The 21,414-nt window shown below is 36.4% G+C and overlaps 3 protein-coding genes across 3 annotated transcripts; all 3 read right to left on the bottom strand.

Annotated features, from left to right (window-relative positions):
* Nucleotides 1–13: 13 nt before the first annotated feature.
* LOC144447656 (histamine N-methyltransferase-like) lies at nt 14–2,757 on the bottom strand. Its single transcript, XM_078137732.1, has 3 exons — nt 2,550–2,757; nt 1,732–2,052; nt 14–387 (listed from the first exon to the last, which is right to left on the bottom strand). The coding sequence occupies exons 1-3, from the start codon at nt 2,755–2,757 to the stop codon at nt 14–16; spliced, it is 903 nt and encodes a 300-aa protein (XP_077993858.1).
* A 3,462-nt stretch (nt 2,758–6,219) lies between these two features.
* Nucleotides 6,220–8,544, bottom strand: LOC144447654 (histamine N-methyltransferase-like). The gene is made up of 3 exons (XM_078137731.1): nt 8,535–8,544; nt 7,922–8,242; nt 6,220–6,593 (listed from the first exon to the last, which is right to left on the bottom strand). Exons 1-3 carry the CDS (start codon nt 8,542–8,544, stop codon nt 6,220–6,222), a joined length of 705 nt encoding a protein of 234 aa, XP_077993857.1.
* Nucleotides 8,545–14,716: 6,172 nt separating this feature from the next.
* LOC144447653 (histamine N-methyltransferase-like) lies at nt 14,717–17,380 on the bottom strand. Its single transcript, XM_078137730.1, has 3 exons — nt 17,173–17,380; nt 16,431–16,751; nt 14,717–15,090 (listed from the first exon to the last, which is right to left on the bottom strand). The coding sequence occupies exons 1-3, from the start codon at nt 17,378–17,380 to the stop codon at nt 14,717–14,719; spliced, it is 903 nt and encodes a 300-aa protein (XP_077993856.1).
* Between the last annotated feature and the right edge of the window lie 4,034 nt (nt 17,381–21,414).

The following is a 21,414-nucleotide window of genomic DNA, read 5'->3' as shown; positions in this document are numbered from 1 at the left end:
AAGGATAAAAATGTCAAGATTCAGACATATTCCCATCTTTGCTTACAATGATGATATCTGTATTGTATACAATTTTGACTTGGTCTTTGTGACCAGGTACGCGTATTTCTGGGTCTTGTAATAATTTCATGACAGTGTCAAGATGTTCTCTGTCTGCTGTCTGCCTAAAATTTACAACATGGCAAATGTTGTCCAACAGTCGACTACCAGTATCTGAATCTTGTTGGAGGATAGGTGTTATATCACGTGATCCTTTTACTTCAGAGACTTTTACATTTGCCTTGATACCCTTGAAGCATGCTACTACTTCAGTTGTAGTTATCCTTGCAGGGGTGAACTTCTGTAGAAAATGGCAATTCTTCCTCACGTAGTCGGAGCCATTGTTCTCTGTGAGAAAGGAACATAACGACAGTTGATTCAATAATACGCTGTATTCATACCTCTCTCTTTTATAGATTCACGTCTGTATTTTTGTACAGGAGAAGTAGAGTATCATTCTCATTCTAATTCCCTAGGTCAGAGGTCGATGTCAGGTTTAAATCTTATAATGATACCAAGAGAAACATCACCACATACTTACATACATACATACTGGAATGACGTACCTCACACGATACGTAACATCACCAACAGAAATGCTTTCAAATCAGCGATTAAAGAGTACTTTCTTATCAGACAATAAACTTGCATATTCTGTAGACATTACCAGTCTTATCAAATTTTGGCCTGTGGATGCATCAAACTATACCAGATGTTGCAACATTCCAAAGTATATGTATAGTTTTATTATATGTTTTCCTTCCACCTGTTTTATATCTTTTGACTGAACAAATGTTTTTTTTTCTTGTGTAAATACGGTATTTTGTAATTATTCCGTACTTCATAGTTACTGTAGAGCCATTGTATTGATATTTTACATTCTTCTTTTAGAAAGCCCTCATTATTTCTCATTGTACTACGAATTGTAAAGTACCAAACTCGGGAAACAGATTTTTACAAGCTACACTTTAGCTTTTCCCTGTTTTCCGGCCATAGAACTCTCAATTGTATTCTATACTGTTGTGTTGTGCAATTTCTCTAGTTTGTCAATTTCTGTATATGTATGGCATACTGTGACAAATTCATTCTTTCTATGGCAAATAAACGGTATTGCCTGGATATGAGGGCCCTATTAAGTAGATGTCTATTACCACAAGGGCTGTTGTGTAGCAACTATTTCCCGAGGTTGTAATATGACCTCTACTAGTGCCCAAATAAGGCCAGGCAATAAGTGTTTCATAACACATCACATTCCCGGGCACATATTCTTTGCATAGTCAAAGCAAATCTCGATATGACTTTCGAGCAACATGAATATTGCCCTGGAGAAAATAGAACGTGACTAGTGCCCCTATATGCAAATTGAGGTCACCATAGGTCAATACCATGTGATACAGTCTAAGCCAATCACTAAAGGCTATATGAAAACAATGTGTTATATCTGTATCTGTATCGTAGACGTACAAGCACCAATACTGGTTGTCTCATACGTAGTCAAGGGTCGCGCTTTGCTAATACCATCAAGGTATTAAGGAGCCCTAGTGGTGATATTAATAATATGATGATTCTTGGATTGGGTTTGCACTGTGTATAATGATTGCACAGCAGTATGCTTTAATATCCATGGATTGAAACTACATGTATACCTTACCAACATAAATTACTGGTATATGTGTGAATATTAACACTTACCTGAAAGAATATTTAGAACGATAACACCATGCTCAGCAAGTTGTGTATAAAGGTATCGCATTGTTGTCATAGGTTCAGAAAAGTAAGTTATCACACCAAGGAGTAGAATGCAATCAAATGGACCAACTGTCTCTTTATCACCTACATAGTCCTCCCATGTCATCTGTTGCCATTCAAACATAACACCATCCAGACTAGTGTGATTCTCACCAACATTTCCCTTGAATTCAGCTAGACTTTCAGCTGCAGGTTCAACAATTGTGGCATGGATATTTGGGAATGTTTTTCTAAGGTGAATCAGAGCTTGTAGTTCCGCCTCTCCTATAACGGAACCCCAAAACAATTTACATAGTTATTTATTTATTTATTTATTTATTTATTTATTTATTTATTTATTTATTTATTTATTTATTTATTTATTTATTTATTTATTTATTTATTTGTTTGTTTGTTTGTTTGTTTGTTTGTTTGTTTGTTTGTTTGTTTGTTTGTTTATGTTTATTTTTTATCTATTTATTTATTTATTTATTTATTTATTTATTTATTGCATCCCTTTTGTATCAGGGTCTAACTAAGCATGTTAGAAGCAGCACTAACAGAAAATTAGAATACATACACTCCTAAAAAATACTTGTTATTTGGTGAATCACACAATTATATCATACAATTTACCTATACACATTTCATCGGCGTAAAGGATGGACCTTTTTATGGTACCGTTCACAACGTACCCGGCAAAATAAGCCCTGGTTTGCTAGAATGGTTTGGCTATGCTATAAAGAGAACATCAAGCGGATTATACAAAAATAGTTTCTTACCGCTGCCACTGCCCAATGACAGTAATCGGAGTGTGTCCGATCGTTTGGTTTTAGGATCAGACAGGACACTGTCACAAATAGCCTGTGGAATTGTAGTGGAACAAGCTTGCTTTAATTTCTGGACCCTGTCAGTGTGATTTGTATGAACAATTTGGCATCTATGGTAATGATCTCTATCGTCGGTTAGAGGTATCATCTCTTTGTCCATGATGCTGCAAACGAGAAATAAATATATCCCTAGAACTGTTTTACTCTGCAATATAATTATAAACGAGAACACCCTCGTTCAGTGTAAACCATAGCATGGATTCCCCGGAATCTGGAATGTGAAATCCGGAATCGTAATTGGGAACATTATCAGTATACTCAGAGACAAGGCCGTTTTGTTTTCATATTTATTGGTGTCATATTTTATTAATCATAAAGAAACACAAAATAATAATACTCCCAATCATCCTGCAAGTTTGGTTGCAAAATTTTTATTCTGGCATTTTTAATGATTTTTTTAATACAACAAAGAAATGGGGGAAAAATAGCCTTTACTGCTACCTTAAAAGAAAACCTGTCATTGTCAGTAATTCTAATGTAACTACCGTAGAATGATATTTGTATATGTTCTAGTTCTTGTTAGTGTTACCTGTTCCACATTTTTGCAGTAACCTTGATTATGTATGTAGAATTTCTAGTCCCTCCCAGAGTCCCATCCGTAAATAATGATGACCCCTTAAAGGCCTGTTTACACGGGGCGACGCATGAAGCAATTCGCCAGGAACTAATTAATGCAACTAGTCCCTGGGGACTAGTTTCCCCTGGGGGGGGGAGAGACTGTTTTGGTGTGACTGGTTAGTCCCGAGGGGAAACAAACGTACGCTATCACTGTATCAGTCAACATATGTACACTGTTGCACATATGTAGACATATAAAAGTTGTAAGGTCACAGACTCGGAGGTCAAGTCGTTTAGCGGCAGGAACTTGGAAGAAACATTATAAAATTGCTAATATTACCAACAAAGTGACTGAAACTTGTAGAGGTATCGATAGTAGCAATCATTTTCTAAGATAGCTATCGTGCCAAAAACCCCAAAACACACGAAACTGAGCTCGCAAAATTCACGCCTCCAGTCAGAGGAATGCTGGAGGGCACTGGTGACAGGCGCCTGTTGAGACTTGGGCCAAAAATTAATTAATCTGTCTCCAGACTGTTTATAAAAAAAAAAAAAAAACTTGCTCACTCACCAAAGTTATCAGTTCCGAACAAGTCCAAGTTTTGTTAAGTTTTCAAGTCTCTGGACTAGCAATATGGCGTCTTTACTTTCCTGAACGGAGTACTTCCAATTCAGTTTAATATACGCGTTGTCATGGGTCACTGCACATCACTGGCTCGATCGCTTTTTAGAGGCACTTATACTACTGCTAGACCGACTTGGCCAATCAGAGGCCTTGATTTCGGTTGAAAGAGCCATAGCGAAGAATACAGTGCCACCGTGACTAAGTTTGTTCCACGTAGCCGCCTTCAACACTCGACGAACTCGCCGTCCTCAGCTCTGTACTCGGTTAAAGTTTGTGTGCACCACCGGTAAGACTAAAAGTCGCGAGTCAAGTCGCCAGTCAAGTTTGATAACTGAACATTTTGATATATAGAGCATTTGGAACCCTTTTAGTTTATAAGTTTGTAAACCCTGTAATATATATTCAAGACTTATTATATAGTATATTTTGTTTCATTACAACTTAATTAAATAAGATAATTGTTAAGTGTAATGCTGTGTAGTGTCCTGTGTTTGACCGTTTGTTGTTTCAACTGGAAGTTGTGGGGAAAGTATTTAATTTGGCTTCTCTAAATTTTCGGTTCGTAACACTATCTATTACATATTGCAGGATTGACGTGTTAAAGTGGCCATATCGATGAGAATTTGGTATTTATTCACATAAAACAACTTTCCCATATTCTTCTCCTTGAAACAACATATACCTTGTTTGTAACTCAATAAATTGCAAAAAAAGTGTGTAAAATGTTTTTTATTGTATGTACAATAACATTTCCCCTACACATTTTAGCTTTAAATGCACTTGCAACAAAGTTATGCGATCAATTTAGCTTTTTCTAATTTATTGAATTACAAACATTTACTTTATTGATATTGTTTCACATTTATGCGTCCAGAAAGAGTTGTTTTATAAATGAAATAAATAACCATTTGTGTGTGTGTTATCCATATGGCTACTGTAATATGTGATATTGCAAATCTTTTTGTTCTGCCATTGACACAAATTTCATAGTGCAGCACTACATAAAAACCACAGGGACACGTAATCTTGCTCGTATGGGTGCATACATAGAATATAACGTACATCTTGATTGTATGGACGCATACATAGAATATAACGTACATCTTGATTGTATGGATGCATACATAGAACATAACGTACATCTTGATTGTATGGACGCATACATAGAATATAACGTACATCTTGATTGTATGGATGCATACATAGAATATAACGTACATCTTGATTGTATGGATGCATACATAGAATATAACGTACATCTTGATTGTATGGGTGCATACATAGAATATAATGTACATCTTGATTGTATGGATGGTTCCAAAAAAATAAATAACCATTTTTATATATATGTATAATTTATACACTAACCAGTTTCATTTAAATATATAGATTAAACAGTAAAGTGTTTCTGGCCAAGACGTTTCACTCAGGCTTTGCAGAGCAACCTCAGTAGGCTCAACACATCATACTAATTATCAGGTATGTCCAGTTACGTGACCCAAAATGGTAATCAGAACAGCTGCTATTGTTTGCAGTTTATTCCATTTTTTCCGTATGCATTGTTTTTGTCCAGAAGCTTTCACGTGTTAGTCTGTATGATTTGTTCTTCAGTATCTTTTCAAGTCCTAAATATATATTTGTGTGTGTGTGTGTGTGTGTGTGTGTGTGTGTGTGTGAGAGAGGGGGAGGGAGGGAGGGGGAGAGAGAGAGGAAGGGAGGTTGGGAGCGAAGGGAAAGATATATATATATATATAGAGAGAGAGGGAGGGATGGAGGGAGAGAGAGAACGCTTCAGACTTTTGGTTTATTTTTGGGAAAACAGGGAAGGGGATAGGTAATAATCAATGTCGATATGGGAGACACCGGGGGAGACACTCCCATTTAGTGATCGCAGATTCTTAGTAATCGCGGTCATGACAAATGATCTCTTATGTTATTAAAAGAAAATGAAATATCATTTTTATCTCTTGTAAGGGGAGGTTATGTCATACTTGTGTGTGTGTATGTGTGCATGTGTGTGTGTGTCTGTGGATACAATATCTCAAAAACTACTGCATCGAGTAATGACAATTTTATTTGAGAGGTTTGATTGCTAAGCATATTTGCATACATTTCTTAGTCGCCCCCCCCAAAAAAAAGGGGGGGGGACTATTAATATGTTTCTTCTGTGCATCCGTCCATAATAACTAAAAATCATTGATTATGGAAATTACTCATAAAAACTATAAGCTACATTAGGAAACTCTACAGGACATGTGCGCTTTGTTATGGTTAATGTACCAAATTATATGAATTGGATTGTGCAGATTGCGAGTCGAAGTCATGGTGAAGAATGTCTTTAATTTTATCATTATTTATCAGAAAGGAAGGATAAAAATGTCAAGATTCAGACATATTGCTATCTTTGCTTACAATGATGATATTTGTATTGTATACAACATTGACTTGGTCTTTGTGACCAGGTACGCGTATTTCTGGGTCTTGTAATAATTTCATGACAGTGTCAAGATGTTCTCTGTCTGCTGTCTGCCTAAAATTTACAACATGGCAAATTTGGTCCAACAGTCGACTACCAGTATCTGAATCTTGTTGGAGGATAGGTGTTATATCACGTGATCCTTTTACTTCAGAGACTTTTACAGTTGCCTTGATGCCCTTGAAGCATGCTACTACTTCAGTTGTAGTTATCCTTGCAGGGGTGAACTTCTGTAGAAAATGGCAATTCTTCCTTATGTAGTCGGAGCCATTGTTCTCTGTGAGAAAGGAACATAACGACAGTTGATTCAATAATACGCTGTATTCATACCTCTCTCTTTTATAGATTCACGTCTGTATTTTTGTACAGGAGAAGTAGAGCATCATTCTCATTCTAATTCTCTAGGTCAGAGGTCGATGTCAGGTTTAAATCTTATGATACCAAGAGAAACATCACCACATACTTACATACATACTGGAATGACGTACCTCACACGATACGTAACATCACCAACAGAAATGCTTTCAAATCAGCGTACTTTCTTATCAGACAACAAACTAGCTTATTCTGTAGACATTACCAGTCTTATCAAATTTTGGCCTGTGGATGCATCAAACTATACCAGATGTTGCAACATTCCAAAGTATATGTATATTTTTATTATATGTTTTCCTTCCACCTGTTTTATATCTTTTGACTGAACAAATGTTTTTTTTTCTTGTGTAAATACGGTATTTTGTAATTATTCCGTACTTCATAGTTACTGTAGAGCAATTGTATTGATATTTTACATTCTTCTTTTAGAAAGCCCTCATTATTTCTCATTGTACTACGAATTGTAAAGTACCAAACTCGGGAAACAGATTTTTACAAGCTACACTTTAGCTTTTCCCTGTTTTCCGGCCATAGAACTCTCAATTGTATTCTATACAGATGTGTTGTGCAATTTCTCTAGTTTGTCAATTTCTGTATATGTATGGCATACTGTGACAAATTCATTCTTTCTATGGCAAATAAACGGTATTGCCTGGATATGAGGGACCTATTAAGTAGATGTCTATTACCACAAGGGCTGTTGTGTAGCAACTATTTCCCGAGGCTGTAATATGACCTCTACTAGTGCCCAAATATGGCCAGGCAATAAGTGTTTCATAACACATCACATTCCCGGGCACATATTCTTTGCATAGTCAAAGCAAATCTCGATATGACTTTCGAGCAACATGAATATTACCCTGGGGAAAATAGAATGTGACGAGTGCCCCTATATGCAAATTTAGGCCACTATAGGTCAATACCATGTGATACAGTCTAAGCCAATCACTGAAGGCTATATGAAAACAATGTGTTATAACTGTATCTGTATCGTAGACGTACAAGCACCAATACTGGTTGTCTCATACGTAGTCAAGGGTCGCGCTTTGGTAATACCATCAAGGTATTAAGGAGCCCTAGTGGTGATATTAATAATATGATGATTCTTGGATTGGGTCTGTACTGTGTATAATGATTGCACAGCAGTATGCTTTAATATCCATGGATTGAAACTACATGTATACCTTACCAACATAAATTACTGGTATATGTGTGAATATTAACACTTACCTGAAAGAATATTTAGAACGATAACACCATGCTCAGCAAGTTGTGTATAAAGGTATCGCATTGTTGTCATAGGTTCAGAAAAGTAAGTTATCACACCAAAGAGTAGAATGCAATCAAATGGACCAACTGTCTCTTTATCACCTACATAGTCCTCCCATGTCATCTGTTGCCATTCAAACATAACACCATCCAGACTAGCGTGATTCTCACCAACATTTAACTTGAATTCAGCTAGACTTTCAGCTGCAGGTTCAACAATTGTGGCATGGATATTTGGGAATGTTTTTCTAAGGTGAATCAGAGCTTGTAGTTCCGCCTCTCCTATAACGGAACCCCAAAACAATTTACTTACTTACTTACTTACTTATTTATTTATTTATTTATTTATTTATTTATTTATTTATTTGTTTATTTGTTTGTTTGTTTGTTTGTTTGTTTGTTTGTTTGTTTGTTTGTTTATTTTTTATTTATTTTTTATTTATTCATTGCATCCCTTTTGTATCAGGGTCTAACTAAGCATGTTAGAAGCAGCACTAACAGAAAATTAGAATACATACACTCCTAAAAAATACTTGTTATTTGGTGAATCACACAATTATATCATACAATTTACCTATACACATTTCATCGGCGTAAAGGATGGACCTTTGTATGGTACCGTTCACAACGTACCCGGCAAAATAAGCCCTGGTTTGCGAGTATGATTTGGCTATGCTATAAAGAGAACATCAAGTGGATTATACAAAAATAGTTTCTTACCACTGCCACTGCCCAATGACAGTAATCGGAGTGTGTCCGATCGTTTGGTTTTAGGATCAGACAGGACACTGTCACAAATAGCCTGTGGAATTGTAGTGGAACAAGCTTGCTTTAACTTCTGGACCCTGTCAGTGTGATTTGTATGAACAATTTGGCATCTATGGTAATGATCTCTATCGTCGGTTAGAGGTATCATCTCTTTGTCCATGATGCTGCAAACGAGAAATAAATATATCCCTAGAACTGTTTTACTCTGCAATATAATTATAAATGAGAACGCCCTTGTTCACTGTAAACCATAGCATGGATTCCCCGGAATCTGGAATGTGAAATCAGGAATCGTAATTGGGAACATTATCAGTATACTCAGAGACAAGGCCGTTTTGTTTTCATATTTACTGGTGTCATATTTCATTAATCATAAAGAAACACAAAATAATAATACTCCTAAAACAATCATCCTGCAAGTTTGGTTGCAAAATCTTTCTGGCATTTTTTAATGATTTTTTTAATACAACAAAGAAATGGGGGGAAATAGCCTTTACTGCTACCTTAAAAGAAAACCTGTCATGTTCAGTAATTCTAATGTAACTACCGTAGAATGATATTTGTATCTGTTCTAGTTCTTGTTACCTGTTCCACATTTTTGCAGTAACTTTGATTCTGCACGTATGTAGAATTTCTAGTCCCTCCCAACCGTAAATAATGATGACTCCCTTAAAGGCCTGTTTACATGGGGCGACGCATGAAGCAATTCGCCAGGAACTAATTAATGTAACTAGTCCCTAGGGACTAGTTTCCCCTCGGGGAAAAGAGACTGTTTTGGTGTGACTGGCTAGTCCCGAGGGGAAACAAACGTACGCTATCACTCTATCAGTCCAGATGTGCAGACTGTTGCACATGCGTAGACATATAAAAGTTACAGGTCACAGAGGTCAAGTCGTTTAGCGGCAGGAACTTGGAAGAAATGTTATAAAATTGCTAATATTACCAAAAAGTGACTGAAACTTGTAGAGGTATCGATAGTAGCAATCATTTTCTAAGATAGCTATCGTGCCAAAACCCCCAAAACACACGAAACTGAGCTCGCAAAATTCACGCCTCCAGTCAGAGGAATGCTGGAGGACACTGGTGACAGGCGCATATTGAGATAGACTTGGCCAAAAATTAATTAATCTGTCTCCAGACTGTTTATAAAAAAAACTTGCCCACTCACCAAAGTTATCAGTTCCCAACAAGTCCAAGTTTTGTTAAGCTTTCAAGTCTCTGGACTTCCAGTAAGTTTAATATACGCGTTGTCATGGGTCACTGCACATCACAGGCCTCGATCGCTTATTTTAATAGGAACTTATACTACTGCTAGACCGACTTGGCCAATCAGAGGCCTTGATTTCGGTTGGTTATATGGAGCCATAACCCACTCTTTCTATAAAGGGGTGTGACCTATATTACGCGGGGTAGAGCAGTAGTCGACTATATGATTGTGCCTCATGAATATTTTATGCAATGTGATTCTTTTAGAGTTACCACTATGTCGGATTTTCTGAATGATTATAATTTAATGCACCTGCTATCTGAGCGTTGTAAAATTCCTGACCATTCCTTACTTGAAATAGTTTTCAACGCTCGGTCTTTTCATAGTATGAATTTGAATATCAATTGCAATGGTAGTTCTTCGGTTTCGCATGAGCGGTCAAGAAAATATAAGCTTGATAACATTCCTGGGTCATTTTTGAATTCGCCTATCGCACGTGGGGCAATTCGTAATATCATTGATGTCATTCAAACCTGTAATGAGACGCAACTAAATGTAAATAATGTATATCAACAGCTGTGTAAATGTATTATAGATGAAATGAATATGCATGTCCCCATCCATCGTCAAGCAAGTCGGAGGTGTAGTAAATTATGTCATCAAAAACCGTATTGGAATAATGAGCTACAGGAATTGTGGAACGTAATGCATATTAGGCAGAGGCTTTATCTTAGATGTAGGTCTGTCAGAGTTGCTGAAAAACGAAGGCTTCTTTGTGATTTTAAGACGGCGCAAAGAAGTTTTGATAGGAGGTTAAGGTTTCATGAAAGGAGGCATAGAAAAGGGCTTGTTGGCAAGATTGAGTCAGTTTGCACCGATGATCCACGTAGATTCTGGAATCATATTCAAAAGCTCGGTCCAAAACGTAATAGTTGTATCCCAATGGAGGTTTACGATGATCATGGTCAGTTATTAACAGATAAAGATATAGTTCTTGCTGCCTGGAAAAGGGACTTCTCATCTTTATACAATAATCCGGATGGGGATTATGATGAAGATTTCTTAAATCAGATTATACATCATAAGGGTGTTTTAGAAAACAACATGATCGACCCATTGTACGAGAGCAATGTCGCATTAAATCAAAATATTTCCTTGGAAGAGGTTGAAAAGGTTGTTAACAAGGTCAAGCGAGGAAAATCTGTCGGTATTGATCGCATTCCAGGTGAAGTCCTAAAAAACGATGTATCTATTTCAGTGTTGCATAATCTGTTTCAATTGTGCTTTGACAGTGATTTGATACCAGATGTTTGGCGTTTTGCTACAATCGTACCGATTCCTAAGGATCGTTCAGCTGATCCACGTATTCCGTTAAACTATCGCGGTATTAGTTTACAAAGTGTCATATGCAAGCTTTATTGTTCAATTTTGAATGCTCGTTTAATTACTCATCTAGAAAATAATGACCTCCTGGTTGATGAGCAAAATGGTTTCAGGAAAGGTCACTCATGTGAAGACCATATTTTTGTTCTAACTTCTGTTATTCGTAATAGACTTGTAAATAACTTGCCCACTTTTGCAGCCTTCTTAGATTTGCGGAAAGCGTTTGATTGTGTGAATCGTGAGGCGTTGCTATATAGGTTATTAATTAGTGGCGTTAACGGTAAATTTTATAACTCTATAAAGGCCATGTACACTGACACTAGTGCTGCCGCCAATCTGAATGGGCACCTGTCTAGTAGTTTCCCTACGAATAGTGGCGTCAGACAAGGAGACAATCTTTCACCTACTCTATTTTCACTGTTTATAAATGATTTAGCTGTTATTATTAAGGAATCTCCTCCTGGTATTAGAATTGGAGATATAAAGTTGAATATATTATTATATGCAGATGACATTGTACTTCTGTCCGATAACGAGGATGGTCTTCAGGAAATGTTAAATATTTTCTTTCCTTGGTGTAAAAATGGCGATTAAAAGCAAATATAGTGAAGTCAAAAGTAATTCATTTTAGAAAGAAAGGCACTGTTTGTACTGGTTTTAACTTTATGATCAGTACTGAAACAATAGAGATTGTTACTAAGTACAAATATTTGGGTATTGTTTTGCATGAATTTCTTGACTTTTCTATTACCACTAATGCGCTTGCTGAGTTGGCTGGTAGAGCTTTAGGTGCAGTCTGTTCCAAATTCAGGTCACTGAATAATATGGGTTTTAATACATTCACTAAATTGTTCAACGCATCTGTGGTACCAATTCTTGAATATTGCTCGGGTATCTGGGGTTTTCAAAACTTCTCGTCGTGTGATTTAATTCAGAATCGGGCAATAAGGTTTTATTTGGGTGTTCACAAATTCGCACCTACTCTCGCCATTAATGGAGACACTGGTTGGGACTCGTGTATTGCGAGTAGGTTGGGTAATATGGCCCGGTATTGGAACAGACTTTGTAACCTTGACAGTGATAGGTTAACTAGTAAGATTTTCTTTTGGGACCATGCGCTGTGTGTCGGCAATTGGTCTTCTGAAATGTATGACATCTTTGAAAGTCTAGATACTGATGAGTTGATTCCATGTAATACTGGGATTGTCAGATTAGTAAACATTCGAATTGTACTGAAAACTGGTATATGCATGTTCGTAACAAACCGAAATTACGCACGTACAGTATCTTTAAAAGAACATATCGCCGTGAAAATTATTTAGATTTAGATTTGTCGAGAGCTGAACGTTCTCTTTTTGTTCAGTTACGAGTAGGAATACTTCCACTCAGGATTGAAACAGGTCGTTTTAGGGGCGAGGTGTTACATGCTCGCCTCTGTGTGTTATGTAATGCAGATTCAACTGAGGATGAATCTCACTTTTTATTTCACTGTTCATTCTATCATGATTTAAGAACACATTTTTACAATATTATACTTGAGTCTAATCCAAATTTTGTAAACTTTAATGAGACTGAGAAATGGAACTTTATAACGATCAATATGCCTAGAGCAACTTGTAAATTTATTCACAAAGCTTACACCAGAAGGTGTAATCATCTTTATATAACAGTGTAGTATGTTACTTTTCTTTACTTGTTATGACTGTCCTCTTTGCACCCCTTATTTTTAAGTGCTTTATACGAGCAATTCAGTTTTGTAGTGACTAATAAGCCTGGTGGGCTGGGTGATGTGTTTGCTTTCTGATATTGTTATTGCCAATTTGTAAAATGTATATCACATGTCACTATAATAAACAACCTTACTACTACGCTCAGCGCTCAATTCGCATGCAACAAATTACAAAACATTTTGAAAAATATCCGTTTGAGCCAATCACGCCGTAGTATAAGTAAGATAGACAACTCGTTCGGTAGGGTTTAATATGTGCCAAAAACTCGGGGCTACGCCCCCTCGTTTATTGGCTCATAACCCTCCCGAACTCGTTGACTATCTATTACATATTGCAGGATTGACATGTTTAAGTGGCCATATCGATGAGAATTTGGTATTCATTCACATAAAACAACTTTCCCATATTCTTCTCCTTGAAACAACATATACCTTTTTTGTAACTCAATAAATTGAAAAAAAGAGTGTGAAATGTTTTTTATTGTATGTACAATAAAATTTCCCCTACACAGTTTAGCTTTAAATGCACTTGCAACAAAGTTACTCAATCAATTTATCTACTAATTATCACGTATGTCCAGTTATGTGACGCAAAATGGTAATCAGAACAGTTGCTATTGTTTGCAGTTTATTCCATTTTCTCCCTATGCATTGTTTTTGTCCAGAAGCTTTCACGTGTTAGTCTGTATGATTTGTTCTTCAGTATCTTTTCAAGTCATATATATATATATATATATATATATATATATATATATATATATATATATATATGTGTGTGTGTGTGTGTGTGTGTGTGTGTGTGTGTGTGTGTGTGTGTGTGTGTGTGTGAGAGAGAGAGAGAGAGAGAGAGAGAGAGAGAGAGAGAGAGAGAGAGAGAGAGAGAGAGAGAGAGAGAGAGAGAGAGAGGGGGGGAGAGAGAGAGGGAGGGAGGGAGGGAGGGAGGGAGGGGGAGGGAGGGGGGAGGGAGGGAGGGGGAGAGAGAGAGAGAGAGAGAGAGAGAGAGAGAGGGAGAGGGAGAGGGAGAGGGAGAGAGAGAGAGAGAGAGCGCTTCAGACTTTTGGTTTTATTTTTGGGAAGACAAGGAACGGGATAGGTAATAATCAATGTCGATATGGGAGACACTCCCATGGAGTGATCGCAGATTCTTAGTAATCGCAGTCATGACAAATGATCTCTTATGGTATTAAAAGAAAATGAAATATTATTTTTATCTCTTGTAAGGGGAGGTTATGTCATACTTGTGTGTGTGTGTGTGTGTGTGTGTGTGTGTGTGTGTGTGTGTGTGTGTGTATGTGTGTCTGTCTCTGTGGATACAATATCTCAAAATTAAAACTACTGCATCGAGTAATGACAATTTTATTTGAGAGGTTTGATTGCTAAGCATATTTGCATACATTTCTCAGTCGCCCCCCCCCCCCAAAAAAAAGGGGGGGGGGACTATTAATAGATTTCTTCTGTGCATCCGTCCATAATAACTAAAAATCATTGATTATGGAAATTACTCATTAAAAACTATAAGCTACATTAGGAAACTCTACAGGACATGTGTGCTTTGTTATGGTTAATGTACCAAATTATATGAATTGGATTGTGCAGATTGCGAGTCGAAGTCATGGTGAAGAATGTCTGTAATTTTATCATTATTTATCAGAAAGGAAGGATAAAAATGTCAAGATTCAGACATATTGCTATCTTTGCTTACAATGATGATATTTGTATTGTATACAACATTGATTTGGTCTTTGTGACCAGGTACGCGTATTTCTGGGTCTTGTAATAATTTCATGACAGTGTCAAGATGTTCTCTGTCTGCTGTCTGCCTAAAATTTACAACATGGCAAATTTGGTCCAACAGTCGACTACCAGTATCTGAATCTTGTTGGAGGATAGGTGTTATATCACGTGATCCTTTTACTTCAGAGACTTTTACATTTGCCTTGATGCCCTTGAAGCATGCTACTACTTCAGTTGTAGTTATCCTTGCAGGGGTGAACTTCCACAGAAAATGGCAATTCTTCCTTACGTAGTCGGAGCCATTGTTCTCTGTGAGAAAGGAACATAAGGACAGTTGATTCAATAATACGCTGTATTCATACCTCTCTCTTTTATAGATTCACGTCTGTATTTTTGTACAGGAGAAGTAGAGTACCATTCTCATTCTAATTCCCTAGGTCAGAGGTCGATGTCAGGTTTAAATCTTATAATGATACCAAGAGAAACATCACCACATACTTACATACATACTGGAATGACGTACCTCACACGATACGTAACATCACCAACAGAAATGCTTTCAAATCAGCGATTAAAGAGTACTTTCTTATCAGACAATAAACTTGCATATTCTGTAGACATTACCAGTCTTATCAAATTTTGGCCTGTGGATGCATCAAACTATACCAGATGTTGCAACATTCCAAAGTATATGTATAGTTTTATTATATGTTTTCCTTCCACCTGTTTTATATCTTTTGACTGAACAAATGTTTTTTTTTCTTGTGTAAATACGGTATTTTGTAATTATTCCGTACTTCATAGTTACTGTAGAGCCATTGTATTGATATTTTACATTCTTCTTTTAGAAAGCCCTCATTATTTCTCATTGTACTACGAATTGTAAAGTACCAAACTCGGGAAACAGATTTTTACAAGCTACACTTTAGCTTTTCCCTGTTTTCCGGCCATAGAACTCTCAATTGTATTCTATACAGTTGTGTTGTGCAATTTCTCTAGTTTGTCAATTTCTGTATATGTATGGCATACTGTGACAAATTCATTCTTTCTATGGCAAATAAACGGTATTGCCTGGATATGAGGGCCCTATTAAGTAGATGTCTATTACCACAAGGGCTGTTGTGTAGCAACTATTTCCCGAGGTTGTAATATGACCTCTACTAGTGCCCAAATAAGGCCAGGCAATAAGTGTTTCATAACACATCACATTCCCGGGCACATATTCTTTGCATAGTCAAAGCAAATCTCGATATGACTTTCGAGCAACATGAATATTGCCCTGGAGAAAATAAAACGTGACTAGTGCCCCTATATGCAAATTGAGGTCACTATAGGTCAATACCATGTGATACAGTCTAAGCCAATCACTGAAGGCTATATGAAAACAATGTGTTATATCTGTATCTGTATCGTAGACGTACAAGCACCAATACTGGTTGTCTCATACGTAGTCAAGGGTCACGCTTTGGTAATACCATCAAGGTATTAAGGAGCCCTTGTGGTGATATTAATAATATGATGATTCTTGGATTGGGTTTGCACTGTGTATAATGATTGCACAGCAGTATGCTTTAATATCCATGGATTGAAACTACATGTATACCTTACCAACATAAATTACTGGTATATGTGTGAATATTAACACTTACCTGAAAGAATATTTAGAACGATAACACCATGCTCAGCAAGTTGTGTATAAAGGTATCGCATTGTTGTCATAGGTTCAGATAAGTAAGTTATCACACCAAGGAGTAGAATGCAATCAAATGGACCAACTGTCTCTTTATCACCTACATAGTCCTCCCATGTCATCTGTTGCCATTCAAACATAACACCATCCAGACTAGCGTGATTCTCACCAACATTTCCCTTGAATTCAGCTAGACTTTCTGCTGCAGGTTCAACAATTGTGGCATGGATATTTGGGAATGTTTTTCTAAGGTGAATCAGAGCTTGTAGTTCCGCCTCTCCTGTAACGGAACCCCAAAACAATTTACATAGTTATTTATTTATTTATTTATTTATTTATTTGTTTGTTTGTTTGTTTGTTTGTTTGTTTATGTTTATTTGTTATTTATTTATTTATTTATTTATTTATTTATTTATTTATTTATTCATTGCATCCCTTTTGTATCAGGGTCTAACTAAGCATGTTAGAAGCAGCACTAACAGAAAATTAGAATACATACACTCCTAAAAAATACTTGTTATTTGGTGAATCACACAATTATATCATACAATTTACCCTTACACATTTCATCGGCGTAAAGGATGGACCTTTTTATGGTACCGTTCACAACGTACCCGGCAAAATAAGCCCTGGTTTGCGAGTATGGTTTGGCTATGCTATAAAGAGAACATCAAGTGGATTATACAAAAATAATTTCTTACCACTGCCACTGCCCAATGATAGTAATCGGAGTTTGTCCGATCGTTTGGTTTTAGGATCAGACAGGACACTGTCACAAATAGCCTGTGGAATTGTAGTGGAACAAGCTTGCTTTAATTTCTGGACCCTGTCAGTGTGATTTGTATGAACAATTTGACATCTATGGTAATGATCTCTATCGTCAGTTATGGGTATCATCTCTTTGTCCATGATGCTGCAAACGAGAAGTAAATATATCCCTAGAACTGTTTTACTCTGCAATATAATTATAAATGAGAACGTCCTCGTTCAGTGTAAACCATAGCATGGATTCCCTGGAATCTGGAATGTGAAATCCGGAATCGTAATTAGGAACATTATCAGTATACTCAGAGACAAGGCCGTATGATATTTAAAAAAAAGAAAACCTGTCATTTTCAGTAATTCTAATGTAACTACCGTAGAATGATATTTGTATATGTTCTAGTTCTTGTTACCTGTTTCACATTTTGGCAGTGAAGTTACTTCTCTATGTAGAATTTATAGTCCGCCCCCAGCCGTAAATTTATGATGACTCCCTTACTTAACGGTGATCTGACAATGTAGTTGTAGCAATCAATTACTAACATTACCTTTATAATTGGTGTTTGATCTCCCAAGCTAACGAACATATTTTTTATATCTTTTAGTTACTTTCATGGAAAAGATATTAATGGAAAAATAGTGTGTCATAATTATAGAAAGATGTCGATATGTGGAAATATTCCACAGGTCTATTAATAGGTAGAGTAGATGCTATAGCATCATATGCAAGCCAATGTCGTTAACACTACATGCATCTGTTTATGGTCAGCAATCATTTTGTAACTGTAATTAATAATTACATGTTGGACAACCATATCTTAGAACAAGTGAGGGACAATCCATACCTCGGAATCACCATTAGTGAAAACTTAAAGTGGTCCACACACATAAATAACATTTCAAATCGTTCAAATGCGGTTTTAGGACTTATCCGTCGCAACCTGAAACATTGTTAAAAAATCTCAAAGTAACAGCCTACATATCACTAGTCCACTCTATCCTAGACTACTCGTCAGTGGTTTAGGGACCCCTACCTTAAGAAGGATATTGATCGACTTGAAGGGATACAACGTCGCGCAGCCAGGTTCGTTTATAATAACTACAGCAGACACAGCAGTGTTACTAAAATGATACATGATCTTCACTAGCAACCCTTAGTAGAACGCAGGAGAGATCAGCGTTTAGTGCTCCTCTGCAAGATTGTACAAGGCCTTGTAGCCATTCCTGCCGGCACGCTATTTTCATTTAACACTAGACCATCTAGGCAATCACATTCAAAGGCAATTAAAATACATGTGTGTAAAACTGAAACATGCAAACATTCATTCATACCATTAACTATTGTAGACTGGAACCGGTTACCGAAAAACATTGTCATTAGCAACAACAGAACAATTTAAGACTGCACTAGCAGCCCACAGGGACTAATGACTGAGCGCACTCACTTACCCTGGAAAAATTTTGCTCACTAGTGAGCTAGTTTCCAGTATTTATACAGATACAGATACAGAACTGCCTTTTGAAAGCTGCGAGAATGGTTCACATTACCATATTTATTGTGAGTTAAAAATATCTCGGCTTGACTAAGTCAGAGGAATAATTCAATATTGCCTGTCAAGCATTCAAATTGTGATGAAAACGTGTATTAACATGATTATTATATTCCTATAATGTATACAGGTATCATCGATACCCTAGAATCAGGAATCATAAATGGGAAACAACATTATCATTACATATTATCATTACTCAAGAAAAAACCCCACACCAGCATTACTTTATTACATGGCACCTTGTAGGGAAAATGCATTTGTAAAAAGCGGAAACAGATGTAAAAGTAAACAATAAACAAAAGTAAATATTTGTAAACAAATAATTGTAAACAAGTGTGGCCATTCCAAGCCCTGTGCCTAGACAAAGTAAATAGTCATGCAAAAATCGGTACCTTGTCAAAGGTCACGCCTGTTTAAAAATTTTCAGGTTGCGAGAAGTATCATCTGTCTCTCTCTGCCAGAATAAAGTACCATCGGCGTGTTACTCTCCATAGGCGTGTTACTCCTAAGGTGTGTCCAGATCCAGATCCAGATCCAGACAAAGTGTCTGCTGAAAGTGTCTGCTAGCTTCCACAATAGTGCACATAGGTGGACACTCGTATTAGCCTAGAATCCAGCCAGGCGATTGGGGATTTTGAATTTTGATTTCAAATGATGGGGAAATAACGAATTCAAATCCCCCATCGGCATGGATTCCAGGCTAGGGGCATACAGAAAGCTTTACATTATAATATGTATCTGTAAATAAATTATCATAATAATCAAAATAAACTGTCCTTGGTCCTCACCAGAATTTTATTTTGTCCTTAGACGTTGTATTTTTTTTCTCTTCCATTTCTATATATTTATTCAAATATGTCGCAGATTTGGTCGCAGATAAATAAAGTCTATGTTCCAGTTATACAACATACATCGTCTCGTATGCAGTTTATCCTTTCACTACAAGACTGGTTGACCAAGACTGGCTGATCTTAGGAATATTATAGCGTTGTAGCACAACTGTATTTGACTGTTGCTATGGGCGTGGTCTTGTTGCTAGGCATATTTGCTTACGTTTGGCATCTTTATTCACTTGCCTACCCATCCCAGGTTTCATCTTTGCACTATGCATCATTTGGTTGTTGCTATGGGCGTTGTTTTGTTGCTAGGCATATTTGCCCACATTTTACAAATCTTTATTCATGTGCCTACTTAAGTCCTATCTACAGAATACATATTTCAAATTCCTCAAAATTTGGTACATATAGCAACTATAGTAAGCAAGCATGTCTTCTAAAGTCTCTTGACTTAGTATTTAGTTTTAATGAGCAATTTGCATAATTAATGGGTTTGGAACTATAAGGTTATATATTAAGAATGCAAGTTTCAAATTCAATATAATTTGGCACAGACATCAACCATAAGAAAGCACACATATTCTACAAAGCCTGTTGGCATAGTTTTTCAATTAATGTGCATTTTTGGTAACAAGGCTTTATCTTAATAAGAATGCATTCCAACAATATGTGTAGGAGCAAAAACCTATGGTTTGCCCTTACAGGAGGCTTTCAGTTTTAATCTGTTTTGAATATTTATTCACTTACCTACCCTACCTATATACATGTGATGGAACTTGAACACGCCTCAAAAATGAGCAAAGATGTCTTTATATACATGTGATGGAACTTGAACACACCTCAAAAATGAGCAAAGATGTCTTTATATACAGCTGTCAGTGTTTTATAGATGTTCAAATATTTTGCACTTGAACATGCACAGATTGACTTGACCCACAAGTGACTCTGGTCACAGGTCGCTTTGCTTGGCAAGACACATACACACACACACACACACTCACAGACACACACACACACACACACACACACACACACACACACAAGCTTCTCCATGCCAATAGTGCAACTGAACCTTTGTTAAGTGGTGCTAGAAAAGGAAATCACAGAAGCTAGATTAAAGAACTGCAAGTGAGTAATAACTTTGATGTTTATTCAAAATAACACCATTCAATATTTTATTAAAATATTAGTACCCAGAAACCTATCCTATTGTAGTACATTCAACACTAAAGTTTAAAATAAGAATGAAAGATTCTTGATACATTTATATTATACTTGTGTCATACTTCTAGATTTATTTACAATTGTCTTTATCAGTAAATTTGTTGTTGTTTGTATTCTATTGTTGACATTTTACCTTACTATACCTACTGCAGGTATACTTATATCACTCGATTAAAATGTCCCCCCCATTGTTTTTGTTAGATTTATGACAAAGCCATTTCAACTGTGTCTATCACTCAATTCTTAATAATCAAATAAATATTCAATCTGCATACTTTATAATATTCATTCATATGGGTGGCCTCACTTATATTTGTTCAATCTGGCAAAATAAGAAAAAAAATGTTGATTCCAGGATTAGAAAGAATCACACTTTACACTAACAGCACTATGGCGACCTCCATTAGTGCATATATGAATGAAAATTACACTTTATTACTGAAATGTGGGAATTTTGTTAAAACTCATACACTACGTTTTTTAATTCTTGTTTTTTATTTTTAACCAACCAACCAGCCATCATTTTTACGGTATTACAATTGGAAACATAGAACTCAGAAGTTGATAG

Source organism: Glandiceps talaboti, chromosome 16 (assembly GCF_964340395.1).
Source record: "Glandiceps talaboti chromosome 16, keGlaTala1.1, whole genome shotgun sequence".
Lineage (NCBI taxonomy): Eukaryota > Metazoa > Hemichordata > Enteropneusta > Spengelidae > Glandiceps > Glandiceps talaboti.
The sequence above is the reverse complement of the archived record's forward strand: the minus strand, read 5'-3'. Positions and strand labels throughout refer to the sequence as shown.